Below are 21,050 nucleotides of genomic sequence, written 5' to 3' on the forward strand. Positions count from 1 at the left end.
AAGTGACTCTCTTCCAGCCCAACTCCAAATGAGTGATCATTCCCTGTGTGTCTCTTTTCCCACTATTTAAAGACCTTTTTTCTTTTGTGTCACCTCCCCTAAATTTTACGTCTACCAATCACAGCCAATGCTCCACACCAGGACTGCCCATTCTTTCACACCTGGGTCATAGATTTCTCACTCAATATATAAAATGGGTGTTCACACCTTTTGTGGTTAGTTCATACCTTTTTGTGATTAGTTCATAAATCTAAAAATATACAGGGGATTACAATTGAATTTTCACAATAAAGGAAGAGCTAAGTACCTTCATTGTTACAATCAGGGTAGAGCTAAATCCAATCTTCACAAGAGGGATCAAACATATGCATATAGCCCACAACTATATGATGAACCAGATTAAAATGTAATTGGAAAAAAATTAACAAAATAAATTAATACATAACAAAAACAGAGAATATTGCATTTTAAAACTGTCATCATATGGTCTTTATATACAGGGTACTACCTTGACCCCACTTTTCTATCTGAATTTGGCATCACCGCCTTAATGCATTCAATGTCCAAGACCCCGTACAGTTCATAGCACATCCCAAAGCACTCAGTCCTTCCCCCCACACACATAAATATCAGTATGCAGGAAAATTCATGTAGGTAATCAGAGCCATAATCTACTACGATGGGGTTTTACTTGGTTTTTCCCCCTTCCTTCCAAGCAAGTTATGCAGCTCTCTGACCCCCAGTATAAAAGTCAAGCTTAAATAACTGCTCCTAGGCCCTCTATGCATTTATCTATTGCTGATAGGAAGGTAAAAACTAGGAGGAGAATGGTATCCTCATTAGGGTTAGTGATAATGGCTGCTATAATTCAGATAAATTGCCTTTCTCATTGTGGCAACACTGAGGAAGAAGCCAAAACCCATGGAATGGAAGTGACTTGGTCAAAGTTTTCATTGCTTAGTTGTTCAAGTCATTAGCTAAAGCTAGTACTAGAATCCTGATTTCCTGTCTTGTATGTCAGTGTCTTTTCCACCATACCACACTGCCTCTCCATGGTGGAATAACTAAGTACATATCATATAATACATATAAGATGCAATGGAATTTTACAAGATTAGGAAATTCAGCTTTAGCTGAATTTAATCATTTAGCAATGATTAAATGCAACCTTGACTAATTTTGATTTCAGATGGCCAGTGACCAGTGTGCCAGGTAGCATTCCATGCCACCCTTGAATGCCAACAGGAATTCATTGGGACAGCGAATCATCTTTGAAACTACAACTGAGTTGTTTGGAGTAACTTGGCAAAGGATAGAAGTCATCAGTCCTAAATATGGCAGCACCAAAGAGAACTTTGTACATTTCCCCACCTGATGGAGGGTGGGGTTGGATGATTGTGGCTGGCTGTTTCCTTGTCACCATCTGCACCAGGGCAGTCACAAGGTAGGTAGAAATTCTTGATTCCTAAAGGTAGTTTTCTTATTTTCCAGTGGCTCTTATTGTTTTATTTTTCCCTCTAGGTTCACATGATTTTTAGACTGAGTCAATTAATAAAACTATTTTCTTATAGGCACCCTATTCTCTCAAATATTTACATTTACTTAAATGTTCTTGAGTTGATTCCATTTAAACTATATTCAGTCTAAACTTTTTAGTATTTAGAGACACTGGAGTTTTGAGGCTATTTTAGCTTTTTTTCTTCATTAGCAATAGACAATATTTTGAAAGATAGTTTAAACACTCCTTTCTCCAATTAACTGAGCAAATGAGGAAAGTACTTTTTAAAAAGGAATAAACTTCTTAGTTATTAATAGAGTTTACATATTATTTTCTTTGATAGGAAGTATATTTTTTTTAACTCTTACCATCTGTCTTAGAATTAATACTATGTATTGGTTCTAAGGCAGAAGAGTGGGAGGGCTCGGCAATGGGAGTTAAGTGACTTGCCCAGGGTCACACAGCTAGGAAGTATCTGAGGCCAGATTTGAACCTAGGATCTCCCTTCTCTAGACCTGGCTCTCAATCCACTGAAGTATTCAGCTGCCCACAATAGGAAGTGTGTTCTTTAGATTTAATGCTAGAAGGTCCATTAAACATCATCTAATCCAACCTTCTCATTTTACAAATGTGGAAACTGAGACTTAAAGAGAGGAAGTGACTTGTTACAGTCTCTCAGAACTCTTTAAGAACAGCTTTTAGGAATAGAAAGGCAATCATTTGCTTTTTGTGATAAATTATATGTGAAAACTTATTTAGATCCAAATGGATGGATAGATTGACCTCTGATTAGAGTTGATTTATTATTTGTTCATTCAAAATTTTCTCAGTGATCCTTTATGGGACTCTGAGAGTGAATTGAATGTGTAGCTCTGGACCCACACTCTCAACCCTACCTTCCCCCAAGGGAAAACAAGCTGCTGGTCGGTCAGAATGCTGTTGTGATATTCCATTCCAAAGTCAAGACATGTGTGAAAAGGGAGGACCAGATCAAAGACTGATTTTTTTAATAGAAAAAGGCAGTCTATATATGCTTAGACTACTGATATGTTATATAGATGTTTTCCCTTCTGGTGCTGTAGCTGAAATAAAAGTTTCATTGTCTTTGACTGGATATAACCTTGGCAATAAAATTAGATTGCTCTAATGAGAAGATTATTTGATGGCATCCTCATTTGAAGGAGTAAGACATTCTCCAATAAGAAATGCAGAGAAGCAAGCAGGATTTTTTTTGTCTTACAACTTTATTGATGACTTCATTGCTAATCCCTTTTCAAGGATTTAGGATCCAAAGTTTCAGAGCTGCATGGGATCCTGGATATCATATATTTAACTCATTCATTTTGTAGATAATAATGAGAAGATAAATGAACTGTCTGAGGTTACATGAGTAGTAAGAGGATTGAAAACAATCAAGCATTCATTTGGTCATAAAGTCTCCTTAAAAGCATCAGGATACCAAGTTCATGCATTCCAACTCTTCACTTCTTCAAGAATGAAAGGGGATAAAGTTAATGAGTTAATGCACAGCTTTGTATATAGACACATTCCCACAACATTGATTTCAGCCTAGAAAAATGAAAGGAAAGTTATTGAACATATTACCTGGTGGAGTTGTACAGCACTGGAGAGTGAGCACACTAACCCTCTCTTCTCTTGTCTACTGCCAGGGATAGGATTTTCCTTCCCCATGGAAAATACATTTACGATGTTATAACTTCTGACAACCTTCACTAGTAGCTTAATTTGGGAGTGGATTGTAATTGTAATAGTGCATCATCTATTGGATTTAGAAGGCAAAAAAAGTTAATATAATCTTATACTGCTTTGAAAGGTGCATGTATATGTACATATATGTATGCATATGTCTATACAGATATAAATATATATCCCTCCATATATATACATATATATGAAGGAAATGGCAAACCACTCTAGTATCTTTGCCAAAAAATTCCAAAAAGGGGTCATGAAGAGTCAGACTTGACTAAAAATGACTAAGCAACAACAACATATACATCTATATATATGTCTTTATGTCTATGCAGATATAGTTTAGATCACATCTGGCATATTACGTTCCATTCTAGACATTTCATTTTGGGAAGAACAAGCTATAGTATATTCAGACAGAAGGTGATCATAATATTAAGGGATTTCAACCACATATTCAAGAGATCCATGGAAAAAACTGGGGATGTTTAGTCTAGAGAGAAATCTTTGCAAGGGATATTGATCTGGCACATAGTAAGTGTTTAATAAGTGTTTGTTAGCTGACAGTACAGTTCTTGGCATATAGAAAACATTCATTAAATGCTTTTTGATTGATCATTTGACCTGATATCAACAATTGAAAGGACTAACATCAGCAAGAGAAATTAGGATTGTTTTTGTTGGGAGAAACAAGCAGAAGAGCCAAGAAAAGAAAAACCAGGCATAACATAATGCTACCTGACAGTTAGAATTGTCTCTAAGTGTCATGGATGGACTAATTTGAGAAATTTGTGGCCAGTTCTTAGGGATACTACAAAAGGAGTTCATGTTCAGATACTGACTGTGCTAGATGATTTCAGAAGTTCCTCCCAAACTTTGAGATTCTGTACTTCTAGAAATTAAGAGGGTAATAGGGTTAGAGATGGGGATTGGGGCAAAAAGAGGGAAGAGGTTTACGACTTCATCATTGGTCGAAGCACTAAAAAGCAAAGATCTAATTTATTTACTAATAATCTTTAAAAAATAGGATTATTTAGTGGCAGCTAGATGGCTTAGTGGATAGAGAGTAAGGCCTAGAGGTGAAAGGTCCCAGGTTCAAATATGGACTTAGTCACATCTTTGTTGTGTGACCCTGGGCAAGTCACTTAACCTCAGTTACCTAGTACTTATCACTCGACTGCTTTGAAACTGATATTTAGTATGGATTGTAAGACAGAAGATAAGGGTTTTTTTAAAATATACTAATTTATATGAAAAATATTGGTAAATATTGTCAGTTTATCATAAAGTTTTAAAAGGTTTATTTTTTAAAAGCACAGGAATCTTTCATATACATAATCTTTTATGGAAATGGATTCTAACAGATTCTCATGCTCTATAAAGTTGATATCACCATACAAAGAAATGGTAATCTATTCTCTCCTCTCCTGGAAAGGGTTTCTTCTTTTCACTTTTTATGTTAGTATTTTATATTGATTTTTGGAAATTATATTACATTTTCACAACTATAGACATACATGATACCACGATTCTCTGTGTTTTAGATGCTGGATGAAATTAAACTGAAATTCAGACACATCAATGAGATGAAGTTTTCTTATACTTGGCTTTTAATGGCTATGGTTTTCAAACTATGGCATAGTATTTTAGTTTTTAGTCTAGTTAAATTTTGTGCCCTTTCCTCCACCCTTAAAAAAATTTTGTCTTTTAATCTAAAATTCAGACACAATGTTCCACTTAAGGTGATTACTACTTATTGAATAAGATGATACAAATAAAAAGGTCTGAGTCAGTACAAAAGATAAGTAAATTTTTGTATAAGAATATTCTGATCTTACTTGAATATGACATCAATGGACCCATGATCTCATTTACATGCTCATATGTTTATATGAGCAGATTCTTATTCTTATCCATCAGATAATGGAATGAAGTACTTTCTTCCACTGGGGACCTTTTTTTCAGGACACAATGTGTATGGAACTCTAAAGTAATAGAAAACTATTGAGACATTATATTTATTTCCTCCCTTGGTTCCTACATGCTGAATTTTTAAAAGTTAAAAGTAAAAATTATTAATTTTAAAAATTATAATTTTAAAGATAAGGATGAATAGGGAAACTACATTATATTAAAAGCTACCATAGATAATGATGCATTATCAATACAAGAACTATTTACACCAAACATTATAGCATCCAAATTTTTAGAAGAAAGCTAAAGTAATCATAGGTGGGGATAAAAAACAAAGCCATAATAGTAGGAGATTTCAATTTTTCCCTCTCAGAATTAGAAATCTAATTAAAAATAAGTACAGAAGAAGTCAGGGAGTTAAATAAAATACACAAGCTAGATATGATAGCTATCTAGAAAGAACTGATTGGGAATAGAATAGAATTTATCTTTTAAAAAAAGAAAAAAATTGAGATACTTTTTTCACTTTGTTCTACTTTGTGATTTTTGTCTACCATATCAGAGTAGTAAGGGCTGGAACTCTTGATTATAGATTTATATATGCATATGTGTGTGTTTTATGCTTCTGATTTTGGAAGCTGGCTAACATATCTTATATTTATGCATATGTATAATCCACATATATATGTCTATGTATATTCATTTTTTTAGCTTTGGGGTACATATTTGTATTAGAAACATAAATCCAAAACATTGTTGTTCAAAAAGTTCTGTAGTACTTTCCCTTCCTTCCTTGTTCCTGTTCCCTTGAACTATTACATTAAAGAAATAAACCAGTGACATTTTTATAATTTGTCCTTAGGAGTCTTGTATATTAGGTGATAAGGTCAATTGTAAGTTGTAAATTCACTTTTTTGTAAATGACTGATATTTGAAAAGAAACTTTATTTTAACATGTCTCTTTAGTTCAGCTTTTGCTAAAACTCTTGGTGTTGAGATTATAAAAAATAACAAAGTCACCTTTATAGAGCACTTGAAGGTTTTCAAAGAGCTCTACACTGATAATCTCATTTGTCCCTCAAAACAATCTTATGAGGTAGGTATTGTTATACCCATTTGTAGATAGGCACACAATGAAGCAATTGACCAACAGAAATGGTAATGAATGTGGTAGGAGAATCCTTGTAAATGATGCTGAGGTGATGATCCCCAAGTAGGTTTCCCACTGTTTCTAATAAATTTAATGGCCATAGATACCTGATTACCACTATATGCTGAGTGTTTTGAAAGATTATTCCTGCAGCAGCCAGTTGTGAAATACATGAAGATTTGAAAGTCATTATGTGTGCTAGAGACACAGAGTGTGAGAACCAAAAGGGGCCTTCAAGATCTGTCAGTCTGATCCCTTCAGTTAAAAGATGGTAATTAGGACTGGATCTCTGATTTTGTTGGCACAGGAAATACCTGGATGAGAACATGCCCTCTTCCAGTACAGGCTGGCACTTTCTCTGCAACTTATAGTCTTAGAGAGTTGTTTCCCTAGAACACTGAGATGTTAAGTGACCTTATTTAGGGGCACCATGTTTCTGAAGCAAGACTTGAACTTCTGGTCTTACTGACTTGACAAAGCCAGCTCTCTGTCTACTATATCAAACTAGTGAGAGCTGGTACACTTGCTTATATATTTACATATGTATGGGTATGTGTGTGTGTATGTGTGTATGCTTTGTGTGCCTTCCATTTTATAAGGTGGATATAAATATGCATATATTATAGAGAGAGATCAATAGATCCACATATGTTTGTGTGCACATATTTGTTATTTTTTTTAGCTTTGAGGTATTAATTTGTTTTTAGAAACATATGTCTAAAACATTGTTCAGAAAGTAATGTATTTTCTCCCCATGAAGTCAAATTAAAAGAGGAATAGCACTTCCTCTCTCCTGCTCCCTTAAACTATAACATTAAAGAAATGAACCAGTGACATTTCAATGATTTGTTCTTAGGATTCTTGTATATGTAGGTGATAAGGTCAAGTGTTGTTCTTGAAATATATTTTTTCTCTCAAGTTAGTCCAAGCCAGGGGTTCTTAACCTGGGGTCTATAGACCCCTGTGGAATCCCTGGGGATTTGGGGGGAATCTATGAATTTAGATGGAAGAAATACATGTTTATTTTGATATAATTGTTTCCCTTGGAAATCCTATTCATGTCTTTAACAGCATTATTCTGAAGAATCCATAAGCTTCACTAGACTGAGCCACTATGACACAAAAAAGGTTATGAACTTATGAATCCTGTTTATATATATTGTCACATGTACTGGTTTGATTATCTTGAGTATTGTGAGGGGGAAGAGTGAAAAAATAAAAAGAGTGAAGAAAATGTGTTTACTTTGCCAGATGCAAAAACCAAACTTCCCCAAAATGAGTCAGTGCAAAGTAAAAAAGATTTCAAGTTAAGAGTCCATGAATGTTCTACAGTGATATGATCTGTCAGGCCCAACCAAGGCTGGGTTATCCCAGATTTATAGTCATATGAAGGAGAATCAGTGAAGCATTTTTTGAAAATGTACCAAAAAGAATAGGAGAACCAGTTGGACAGTTTTGTAAATGAATGTGGTGAACTTATATACTTTAAAGAGCTGTGCACAATGGAGAGTTGGAACTTTTTGCATCCTTATATGGAAATGATCATATTTGATAATATTTATCAAGTTCAAAATAACAATGAATAAATAATATTTTTAAAAAGATAATCACATGAAAAAATACCTTACTTAGGGATTCGGGAATAAGAATGAGAAAAAGTCCAGGTGAAAAAGGGTTATTGGAAATCATTCATCTTGACTCTGGCCAGAAAAATCACCCCCTGGTTTGTACCTGTTTTGTCTTTTTAGAAATAGGTATTGTCTCAGTTTTTTTGGCTTGGTTTCCAAAAAAGGTAACTTTGATCTCTGGCTGTATTAATAGAAATATAAGGTCCCACAGTATTCTTTCCTTATCAGGCAATATCTGGAATGTTTAATTTTGTTCTGAGCATCATATTTTAGGAAAGACAATAATATTTAGTAGTAAAAATAGCTGACATTTGAAAGGCAATATAAGAGAAATCATTAAAGAATTGACCTTTCTGTCAGGAACAACTTGTTTCAAGTTCTGCCTGGCTGTGTGACCTTGGGTAAATCATTTATCTCTTAAATGTCTTGGGAAACAACCTAAGATTTTAACTTGCAGACCAGTTTCTGATCTTCATTGGTAGAGGGAGTTTCCTCACCAAGAATTCTCTGTACTAATGAAATCATAGGTCTGAGCAGGAACACACACACACACACACACACACACACACACACAGATTTATATAGCACTTTAAAGTTTGCAAAGAACTTAACATGCCATCTCATTTGAGTCTTACAACGTCCTCATCTATAAAGTAAGCTGGAGAAGGAAATGACAAATAACTCCACATCTTTTCCAAGAAAATCCCGAGTCATATGTGACTGAATGACAACCACATAACTAGCATGTATGAATGGGGAGGATTTGAACCTGGGTTTTCCATAGAGTTGTTACACTATATCCTTTGCAATATATTACCTTTTCGGTAATGAATAACAAAAAAGGAGTTGCCCATCGATTTTTTTTTAAAAGTTCAAATTTATAAAAATATTTTAAATTAAACTTAAATTAGTTCAATTGACAAAGAAAGTTATGCTATAGCTCTGTGTGTGATAACACTCCAACTCTAACTAGATGGCCTTGGTTTATTTCCTTACTTTGTTTCTTCCTGTAATGGTAATGGTGTGGATCTCCAGCATTAGACCTTGGGTAAACAATGACTTCATCTGGGGGTAAAGCACCACATTTTAAATCTTTTGACTAAATTTATTTCAAATACCACTTAGAAGTGGAGGAAGAAAGGATCATGAGCTTTTCTCTGTGTCCTCTTTCTATTATCTTGATCATCCTGATCACTCAAACCTACCTATCTAGATTCTTGCTCCACTTTGTTACTCTTTGCTGCAGCCCTTGATTGCTGCTAACTCCATCTTGAAGTGAAGATAAAGAGTTAAATGACTATTCTATGATGCTTTGGACTGTTAAAGTGGGATGAAGATAGGTGTGTAAAAAATAAATACCAAGTGGTCACACTGCTTTATCCCCATGCCTCAGTGCCTTAGTATATCTCATTAGTACAAATACTATACATGAATTTCTTTATTGAGAGGGACAGTATAATGTCATTGAAAGGATGCTGGACTCAGAGTCAAGAGACAGTTGAGTTCAGATTCTAAGTCTGACACTCAACTGTGTGACCATGGACAAGTCACAATTTCTCTGAATCCCAGTTTTATCCAGTTGAATCCCAATGTAATAATACTTACATTGCTTAAGTAATACTTACACAAGGTTAATATAAGGATCAAATGAGATGATGTGTGTAAAGTGCTTTGCAAAATTTAAAGAGCATATAAATGCTGTTATTATTATTTTAATTAATCTGTTTATTTTAGTCTATGTTGACATGAATCTGAACACTGGAAACAAATGAGCAGTGAAAAGTTCATTATATGTGCCCAAGCCATAGTGCTTGGTGCCTGTAAACTTAGAGATTTATATGAACAGATACTTCTATTCCATTTTTTATTTTTCTGGTAATCAAAGTCAGAATTTCTGGGAGTGCCAGTTCAGATCCACGAAGACTTGAACTGTCAATTACACCAAACCTTTGGGTCATGGTCAATTCAAGTCTATGATCCCATGAAATCCACCCTTGGCATAAAACAATTGCTTTGTGTTTTTCAGATGTATCTCCATTTTTTTTGTGGAGTTCCAGACATATTTTGCTCAGGATTATGCACAAACAGCATGGATCCATTCCATTGTAGACTGTGTCACCATGCTTTGTGGTGAGTGTTACCCTCTAAGGAGAAAGAACTGGCTAATATTTCATTGTGTCTAGTAGTAATTTCCCATCAGCTCTCATTATGGACTTTTCTAAGTATAAGGATTATGCTGAGAATTGATAAAGGGAATTTGAACAATGATCTTTCAATATTTAATTTAAAATTTTAGTTCCAAATTCTCTTCCTCCCTCCAGTCCTTCTCCTATCCATTGAAGAGGCAAGCAATATGATATTCATTATACATGTGAAGTCATGAAAAACATATTTCCATAGCAATGATCTTTGCATCTCATCTAAACTCAGTGAAGCTTATTATGAATAAGGTATGAGCTGAAGCCAGCTGGTGTCCTTGTGGTTAATACATAAGAAAAAAACATATAGACTATATGGTTCTTCCAGAGACAGAGACTCAATGCTAGTAATTGTTTGACTTGGGGACTATATATTATCTTGAAAGTAAGATGCCATTAGGTGTTTAACTCCTCTTTTCCATGTATTTTTAAATTATCTTTGATGTTCATCATAAAATTAAATTTAAAGTTCATTACTAAATAAGCTTCAAAATTAATTTAATAAAGTTTATTGAAGCTTATAATTAAATGAGCTTCAAATGGTTTTAAATTTCTTCCTGGTCTATTAGGTTCATACTTTATGGTAATATATTTTGAAAATTCAACTGTATTTTAAGTCCTAAATTTTCTCTTTTCTTCCATGACTCACTGAGAAAATAAGAAATATTATATCCATTATATATATGAAACCATGTAAAACATTTCTATATTAATTATGTTCTAAAAACATAAAAAGAAAAAATATGCTTCAGTATGTACCGTGAGTCCATATATTCTCTCCTTAGATGTAGATTGCATTTTTCATCATGAGTCCTCTGGAGTTATCATGGATTGTTACATTGATCAAAGTTGCTAAGTCTTTCCTTGTTTCCCAGTTTTACATTATTGCTGTTACTATGTGCACTATTCACTTGGTTCTGCTTACTCATTTTGCATTACTTCATATAAGTCTACCCAAGTCTTTCTGAAACTATGACCCTTCCTCATTTCTTATAGCTCAATAATATGCTTTCACATTCATATACCATAACTTGTTCAGCCATCCCCCAATTGATGGGCATCCCTTCAGGTTCCAATTCTTTGCCACCATAAAAGAACTGCTATAAAAGATTTTTGTACATTTGGGTCCTTCTTTTTCTTTGATCTCCTGAGACTTGTGTAATCATTTCATAAAAAAGAAAGCAAAGAATCACCAGATCTCCTTGTTTACCAGGCTTTCACAGGTTGTTGTTAGCAGAAGTAACCTCTAACTCAGCAGTTCACAAAATTTTTGTAGTAGAGTCCTTTGCACCAAGTCTGCTATTATCTTTAGAAAAAACATAAATATGTTCAAGAAACAATTTGTCCTGCACCAAAACATGGGTTATTTTAGTAAAGAAATTTGATGGCAATTTTGGGTCTAAAAATGAGTTTCAGGAGGACAGGGTAACACCTCTTCATGGACAATACTGAAAGAATTTAAGGGAGGAAATCTATTAAAACATAAGCATTACTGGGCCTTTCTTTTGTAGGAAAAAATGCCACCCACCTTACCATAGTAATTTGTTTTCATATTTTTAGTGAGATTTTTAATTCAATGAATATTTACTTAGTGCCTATTACATATAAAACATAATAGGTTAGGGGACCTACAAAGGCAAATAAAAGATACTCCTCACTCTTGTGTAGTCTTTGTATTAGTATTTTCAGTGAGCTTTGCTGTTTCACCTTAAGGATCATGGAATCTTTTCAACTGATTTGTGATTAAAGCCTCTATTTGTGTTGCCTGCAGACATTGTAATATGAACTTTTAGATAGCAAGAGGGATTTCTGCTTTTCTTTGAGTATCTGTAGCATTCAGTATAGAGTTTTGCAATAAAGTGAGTGCTTAATAAATGCTTTTCCAGTCATGTATTCATTCATCCATACAGATGTTTGGTATGGTGAGGAGGGGATGATTGTTCAGTTATGGTTTGGGCTAGTTGGCCTCTGGTCTACTTTCTAACTGAGATTCTGTGACCTCTATGAATAGCATCACTGTTATATCCATTGATGCACAGCATGCTCAAGAAAGGTCTATTTGGGAGTATATAGCCCTTGGTGACCATTAATGATGAGAATGCTAATTTGAGGCATTAGGTTAAGTAAGATGATTTTGTAAGTGGAATCTTCAGACTCTACAGTATGGCATTGGGTCAGGCATGCTATACTTAATTTGGTATAATCACATGTTAACAATAGGGAAATTAAGAGTAGGGAAAATACATCTCCAAAATGACATCTAGGTATGACCAATGTTTTTACACTGTATATATATATATATATATATATTTGATAAATGGCCGATGGTTATGTTTCATTTAGCAAATGAGAAGAGTTAGTGCTTTTGGAAATTGTGGCATTTGCCTGTGATTTTCCAGGTTTGTAGAAATGAGAAGAGCAAATCTTCTTTAAATTAGAAAGTCTTGGCAATCCTGACTGTTTTACTATAGCTGAAGTAACTTGGCAAAGATGAATAAAACAACAACATGCTTGTCCTCAGTCTTCACAGACCATCTACAAAGCTTCAAGTGGGCAATAACCTAGGAATATCAGTTCAATCTTTTCAACTGTGGCAAGTGAAGTTTACCAATAGAATCTTTTGCTCAAACTCTGATTGGACTTTGTACAAAGGGATATGACCATATTAGCAGCAGCAGTATAATTTCATCTAATTTAAGAAATCTGTATTAAGCACCTACTCAATGCATAGTAGGGAAAGGACTCTGAATACAAAGAAAAATAGGAAACAGATTCTGATAGCAATGAAATTTCCATTTAATATTTATGGAAAAGATTTGTGTACAAAAACTTATGATAAAAGAGAGAATGTCCTAACTGCAAAGTAACGTTCCAAAAAGAGTATTGGGACAAATTTAAAGAAAGGATCACTTACATATTAAAAGTGTCATATTAGTATAATGTCAAGAGCAATGGTTCTTTTAATTTTATTAATCTCAATTTTGACCACATCAAAAATAGTCTTAAATGATGCAAAACCAAAACCAAAACTTCCTTTAAAAAATAAAGATATTTGGTAATAAAAAATATGTCTTGGGACATAATAAGATAAATAAGACCTTTTCTCCAATCTCAACCATCTTTGGTATAGTAGGGAAGCTTATATCCCTATTAAACAATTTATTGGGAGTTGGGAATTTTGAGTGACTTTAATGCTGATTTCTGGTTGACCATGTATTTTAGAATAATAGGGTTTAGGACTGGAAGGACCATTAGAGATAATAATAATATAACTTATATAGTGCCTGCTAAGTGCCAGCCACTGTGCTAGATACTTTACAAATATTATCTCATTTTATCCTTGTAACCATCCTGGGAAGTAAATGCAATTCTATGCCCTAACTGTATAGCAGAGAATCAAGGACCCTGAGAGGTGATATCACTCACTTAAGAACACACACATGATAATGGGCAAAGCCAGAATACAAATCTAGAGTCCTTTGACTCTAAATCCAATGCTTTTCTCATTATCCCATACTGAAAAATATGAAAGTTGTACTAAATGCTACTAATAAACACACAAAGTACTTTAAGATTTGTAAAATACTTTACATATATTTTCTTGTGCCTTACACCATTTTTTTTGAGTACGTTCTTCATGTGTTTTTATACCTGTCTTACAGATGAAGAAACAGTGCTGCTTCCAAACCAAGAAAAATATACAACACTGAAGTTTTCTCCTTGATGTATTTTTTCCCTACATAATCTTGAGCTATCCATATAGTACCCCCTACATCTTTCTCATCATTCTGGTGTTGACACTTTTTTGCCAACAGTATAAGAATTTTATTCTAACATAAAGTACAAGAGGTACAGAACTTAGCAGCATTACTGGTCAAGAGATAAATTAGTTATTTTGGAAATTGCTTTAAGATCTTGGAGGAATGGGTCCTTTAACTCAAAGCTTCTGTCATTTCAAAATACCCTTGATAATGACCATAATTATTGTTATTTTTGAAGCTCCACTTGGGAGTGTTGTCAGTAACCATTTATCCTGTCAAGTGGGAATCATGCTGGGTGGCTTGCTTGCCTCTACTGGTCTCATCCTGAGTTCATTTGCCACCAGCCTGAAGCACCTCTACCTCACTCTTGGAGTTCTTACAGGTAAGGGCAATTCATCCCACTTTTCTCCCCATGCCACTTAGGGCTCGACAAATACATTATCAGAGAAACAATTCATGAAATATTTACCTTATTACTTTGATAACTTATACAGCAGCTGGCATTTCTACATATTTAATAATTAAGAAAAAGATCAGAGGAGAATCCTCTCTGACCAAGATTAAAATATTGCCAGAAAATGAATATAGGAATGAAAAAACCAATAAGGAGACAGAGTGAAACAACTTTCAAGAAAGGAAAAATTCAAAAGGTAGGCAGAGATCATCTGGGCAACTGGAGTGAGAGGAAAGCAGAGTCAGCAAAAGGCTATATGAGGGAAGAGCAAGCAAAGAGCAAGTCACCCACCCCCTACCCTACCCTACATCTGTTATCCTAGGTTCAGAACCTAAGTTCAAGCCAACATTCAGATTTTAAGATCCTGTCTGGGCAAATAGTGGTACAAGCCAACCCACACCCCTTGAAATTTTCAACGGTAGAGAAGTCTGGAGTCCCAGTCCATGGCATTCTGGACTGAAGTGATCCATGTGGGCCTATAGTGAAGCCAGGATTTCCAGTCTGGGCTTGGGATAATGACATAGTACATGGTTTAGGATATCTGATAGTACTAAGTACAAAGTACTGATATTTCTGCCTAAAGCTCAGGGTGGAGCTCCAAGACAGGACAATCAAGGGTATGCCTGATTGGATAAAATACACAGCAAGACTAAAAACTTGAGCCTAAGTCTGGGGCTAGACCAGTCCCTGATCTGATCAATGTCAGAGTGAGATCAAAAGCTTATGTTCAAGCTTGAGACAAGTCCTTAAGCTAAGGTCAATTGAATCAGCAAGGAGTGGGGGCTCCCAGAGCTCTCAGCTCTCAAACCCAAAAAATAAGCTGAGAATAACATCAAGCAAGGATGGAAGTTTAAGAGGTACCCCAACTTCCCAGAAAACAGAGCCTACTTATAATTAGATAGGAAAAAATGAGCAAACAACAAAAAAGAACCTAACTCTAAGGAATTTTTATGGTGATAAAGAGCAAGTTACAGACACAGAAGGGGACAGTGAAAGCAAAGGAAACACATGCAAACTCTAAAAGAAAAATATGGATTGGACAAAAGATTCTTGAAAAGATAAAAAAGACTTCAAAAACCAATTAAGAGAGGCAGAAGAAAAGTGGAGAAGAGAAATGAAAGTGATACAAGAAGAAAAGAAAGTGTTGCAAGGAGAAATGAAACTGATAAAAGAAGAAATGTGCCAATTGAAAAAGGAGAACCAAAAACTGACAGAGGAAAACCAGGCTTTAAAAAGCAGAATTTACCACCTAGAAACTAATGGTTTCATGAGAAATCAAGAAACAATAAAGCAGAATCAAAGGAATAAAAAAAAAACAGAGGAAAACATGAAATATCTTATTGAAAAAAACAACTTACCTAGAAAACAGTTAGGAGAGACGATTTGAGAATTATTGGACTACCTGAAAGCCATGATCAAGAAAAAATCTTGGACATCAAATTACAAGAAATTATCAAAGAAAACTGCCGAGAAATACTCAAACAAGAACATCCTTGATGTTCTTTTATCTTAGAATTAATAGCAAAATGGAAGCTAAGGGTTAAAAAAAAAGAATGTCAATGGAGTGAAGGAGGGAATTCTAAAGATTTCCCTGATCTCTTTTCTAATGTCTGTTTGCAGTAACTATAAGTCAATAAATATGAAGTTATTACTTTTAACCCTCAGATTAGAAAATCTCCACCTATGTGTGTATTCAATTTTGGTTTAATTGCATATGGAATAAAGGCATTCTATTTATCAATGTGGTTTCTAGAAAGGTCCAGAACATTAGGACTCTCTTCTTAGGTCAAGCCAAGTGGGAAATGAAGTAAATATCTGGATCATCTGAGGGAATAAAAAACTCCTTAAGAAAACATTTCTTCTACTGGAAGTATTCAAGTAGTTTGTCTAGACTCAATTAAATAAATACATTATTTTTAAAGTCTTTTCTTTTACTGTTGATTCCAAAGTCAGAGTTTTAATTTTTTTTTCTTTTCCTAAGAGAAGAATAATACTTATTTACTGTGGGGAGGCTAGATTTTAGTTGGGGAGAATTTTTTCAGGTTGTTGTGGAAAACAGCTATAACATAGGGAACAGATGAAAGATCAATTTTTACTTTATCCCAAAGAAAGTTGTCACATGAGATTACTTTGCATTTAATTATCTATAGTATTATTTGATTAAATTATCAAATGAGATAATGTTTGTAAAGTGCTTAGTACAATGCTTGGCACATAGAAGGTCCTTAAAAATACTTGTTTCCTTTCTTTTCCATAGCTTGTAGAACTAGAGGGAGTCTGGTAGTATTGGAACAACAGCAACAATAATAATTAATGATAATAATAGCTAACATTTATGTAGTGTTCACTATGTACCAAGAACTATGCTAAATGTTTTACAAATGTCATCTCATTCTATCTTTACAACAACCCTGGCTGGTAGGTGTTATTACTATCTTCATTTTACATATGAAGAAACTGAGGCAAACAAGTTAAGTGATTTGCCCAAGGCCACTCAACTAGAAAGAATCTGAGATTGGATTTGAACTTGGGTGTTCCTGACACTAAACTTTATATATTGTTTTACCTACTTGCCCCAGTAAGAAGACCAGAATACAAGCCATACCTCTAACTTTTGTTAACTGTGTGTCCATAGGCAAGAAATTTAAGATCTCAAGTGCCATAGGCAACTTTCTATCATTAAGTGGTAGATAAGTTGTCAATTTTCAATCTACACTGGGAGTTCTCCCATTCTGATAAAAATCATAGATCTGTCTGAATTTAAAAGAAAAAAAAGATAGTATAACAGTACTAACAGAATCTTCTTTATTTCCCAGGTCTTGGATTTGCACTTTGCTATTCTCCAGCCATAGCCATGGTGGGCAAGTATTTTAACAAAAGGAGAGCCCTTGCCTATGGCATAGCTATGTCAGGCAGTGGAATTGGGACCTTTATTTTGGCCCCTGTGGTTCAGCTTCTGATCGAGCAGTTCTCCTGGCGTGGGGCATTACTCATTCTTGGAGGCTTTGTTTTGAACCTCTGTGTTTGTGGTGCCTTGATGCGACCCATCACCCTGAAGGAAGACCACAAAAAGCCTCCTGAACAGGACTCTTCCTCCAAAACACCGAAAGGGGACTTACTGCCTTTGTCGCTCTGTTCACCTTTACTGGAAGAATGTACTCAGCCCTGTTTGTGCTGCTCCCTGAAGCAAGAATACCACTTCTTACTCAAAGCTGACTTTGTGGTGTTTGCCACATCCATCTTGTTCATGGCTTATGGCTGCAGCCCTCTCTTTGTGTACCTGGTGCCTTATGCTCTGAGTGTTGGAGTGAGTCATCAGCAAGCTGCATTTCTCATGTCCATACTTGGCGTGATTAACATTGTTGGCAATGTTACTTTTGGATGGCTGACAGATAGAAGGTAAAACAAATGAAATAACAATTTTATGTCTATTAGGGGACACCCACAATCCATTTCTTCCAGGTACCCATATAGGGAGCCTGTAGTGAGAACACTACATATGGAGTAAGAAAACTTGGGCTCAAATTCTGCCTTTCTTACTTACTACTTGTGTAACCTTGGACAACTTGTTTCATCTCTCTAATCTTAGTTTTTCACCTGTGAAATGGAATTGGATTATGAGTCTTCCAAAGTCCCTTATAATTCTAAATCCTGTGATCATAAGACTATTTACCTTTAAGACATTTAGAAACAGGTATGATATAAAAGTACTTAACTTCCCTAAGCTGCAGTTACTTCATTATGCATAAGAGTGAGAAGCAAATATAATTTGTGATGGAAGTTTATTAGTTCAGGCCATGAAAAAAAACTCCATTCATCCAGTTATTTATTATTTAGCACTATTCATTACGAAATACTTTTTTTCTCCATTATTTCATAAAATCTTCATAACAACTCCAGTTTTATAAGGTAGGAAGGATAAGGATTATATATAGGAAATTCCTATTTATTTATTTATTCCTATTTATTCATTTATTCATTCATTCATTCATTCACTCATTCATTCATTTGTTTGTTTCTTTCTTTGTTTATTTTTTAAAAACACTTACCTTCCATCTTAGAACCAATATTATTGATTCTAAGGCAGAAGAGTGGGAAGGTCTAGGCAATGGGAGTTAATAACATGCCTAGGGTCACACAACTGGGAAGTGTCTGAGGCCAGATTTGAACCTAGGACCTCCTTTCTCTAGGCCTGGCTCTCAGTCCACTGAGCCACCCAGCTGCTCCCAGGTTCTTATATTGGTAGCAGAAAAAAGATTATTTAAAGTAAGTTCACTTAAAACAGGGACCAATATTTATTTCACAGAAAATAACAGGGGAAAGAGTTCATTGGAAATTTATCTTGAAAAAATAAAACCAAAAATCCAAATAATAATCCCCTTTGGAAAAAGACCAAGAGTTAGGGAAATTAATTTTTATTGCTTCTTATTTTGTGTCATCCTTGTATCTGTCACTTAGCAGGGACTTACTATCATTCACCAGTGTAAGATTTCTTTACATTAACCTTCTATTTAAAAATGCAGGAGACAGCTGGGTGGTTGAGTGGATTGAGAGATAGACCTAGAGACAGGAGATTCGAGGTTCAAATCTGGCTTCAGACACTTCCTACCTATGTAACCCTGGGCAAGTCACTTAACCCTCATTGCTTAGCCCTTCCCACTCTTCTACCTTGGAACCAATATACAGAATTGAATCTAAAATGGAAGGTAAAGGGTTTAGAAAATAAAAATAAAAAAATATATGCAATAGGTAAATATATAATAAACATGAAAGGGCTAGGGCTGTATAATTAACTCTAACACCAGAAAGAGGTGTAAAGGGAACCGGATTGAATCATAAAACCAGTATTCTCACTCGGCTTTATCACCTTCTAGCCATGCGACCTAGTTGCTATTTGCCATGTGATCTGGACAATTTATCTGTTAAAAATTTCAGTTTCCCCAGGGAATAAGATAGGGACCTCATTATCTGAATACTTAATATCCGAGTGTCCAGAGTAACACATTTTATTTAGGTTGGGACTTGTATGTGTATGTGATTTAATCACTGAAGAAATTTCTTCTACCAATGTACATCAGCAAGTGTCCAGCAATTTAAAGTCTAAGAGAGTTGCCTGGGGGATTCAGAGTTTCAGTGACTTGCCAGTGTGTTTCAAAGGAGGTGTTGGAGGAACCTTTTTAAATGCTTCCTAATTCTAAGGTCAATTATCTGTCTACTGCACCAAATCTGTTTTCCTCTGAGGCCCCTTAAAGTTAGAGAAGCGAAAGTCATCATGACATAAAAATATTCAATAATGAACTGACTACTTATCAAATTGACTCTTTCCTTTCCCTAAAGAGCCATCCATACTTAAAATGAGCAGTCTCCTTGATTGTTGGAAGTGCTTCAAAGAAGACCGATTTGAATCTCAAAGAATCGAGTCAGGCATTTAGTCAAAGAGATGAAGTCCTCAAATATTGTTTCAACAGTGATTTCATTTAAATGTATGGTATATTCAGCCAGGAAGTGAAGGATATCATGTCTGCTATCATATCATTTTAACAGAAAAATCATATCAAAGCCACCTTCTGTACAATGGAGATAATACTATTAAAGCCAAATTCCCAAGGATGCTGAAAATGAAAGGAGATTGAAATGAGATAATGTAGATGTATAGTGTTTGCAATGTGGTACATTTTTTGTTCTTTCTAAGAATATGAATAGATGGAGTTAAATCTAAATTTTTTGAACATCAATTGGAATAAGCTAATTTTTAAATAATTTTTAGATTTGGTTTTAAAGGAAAATTTCTAATTAACTCTCCCTCCCCACCCATTATTTACTATGAAATAAATGGTAGTACCAGTTTTGAATAGATTCACTTTAAGTGACTTTTTTCTGTTACCAAATATCCTTGGATAAAGAGGAATGTCCCTTTCTACCTCATAAAGCTGGGCTTGTTGTGGAGAGCTAATGAAATAATGGACAGGAAAATATTTTTCAATGAAGAGAGTGCTGAATAATGATAATAATAATATCAACACAATACCCATTATTTGTATAGTACTTAGCTTAACAGGTCATTTTATATATTATTCGATTCTCTCAACAATCCCATTTGGTGGGAACTAGAGAAACACACTCCCATTTTACAAGTGAGGAAACTGAGTCTCTGATTTGTCCATGGTCACTGAGCTAAGAAGTATTTGAGGATTTGAAACCAGCCCTTGATTCAATCAATCAATTATTCTGCCTCACATAAAGACAAAGTAGCATAATTGCTTGGGAGATGAGCCCTTGAATGACTTGTGATGAATGATTGTGAAAGTTCTGAATCTTGAATTAATTATTAATAATATAATAGTAATAGTATTATAGTTACATAATGAATAGTAGTATAGTAAAATAGTAATAAATAGTGATGATCTTGACCAGACTATCATGACAGCTGATTCATTTATCTCACCTCTATGCTTTTCTTTCCTTTAGTAGGTTAAAACTTAAGACTTTGGGGACCTTCTCTATTGTATCCATATTGGCCTAACTCAATCTTCCTAAAGTATATCTTGGGGTCCGTCTTCTAAACCAAGATGTTCCTTTTCTCCTGCCCCATCCCCTGAACCCCTCCTAGCTCTCAGTACTTGAACTTGTTTTGTAGACTCTTTAGATCCATTTTGTATTTATTTGTCTCTGTTCATTTTGCATCACCATAGTAAAACTCCACCTCAGAGGCAGCAGGATGGAGTGGAGAGAGT

General features: G+C 34.7%; 1 protein-coding gene across 4 annotated transcripts in view; it reads left to right on the forward strand.

Moving 5' to 3' along the window:
• The window catches only part of SLC16A12 (solute carrier family 16 member 12), a 111,116-nt gene that overhangs the window by 85,958 nt on the left and 4,108 nt on the right, over positions 1-21,050 (forward strand). For 3 of the 4 annotated variants that reach the window (XM_001375965.4, XM_007478831.3, XM_007478830.3), the window contains 4 exons: positions 1,190-1,444; positions 9,930-10,033; positions 14,101-14,244; positions 17,133-17,715. In XM_001375965.4, coding sequence (XP_001376002.1) covers positions 1,335-1,444; positions 9,930-10,033; positions 14,101-14,244; positions 17,133-17,715 — 941 coding nt within the window. In that variant the 5' untranslated portion in view covers positions 1,190-1,334. Of the gene's footprint in view, positions 1-1,189; positions 1,445-9,929; positions 10,034-14,100; positions 14,245-17,132; positions 17,716-21,050 lie in introns of those variants that run through there. The other variant, XM_007478833.2, reaches the window with a different exon arrangement.

This window comes from Monodelphis domestica, chromosome 1 (genome assembly GCF_027887165.1).
Source record: "Monodelphis domestica isolate mMonDom1 chromosome 1, mMonDom1.pri, whole genome shotgun sequence".
NCBI lineage: Eukaryota > Metazoa > Chordata > Mammalia > Didelphimorphia > Didelphidae > Monodelphis > Monodelphis domestica.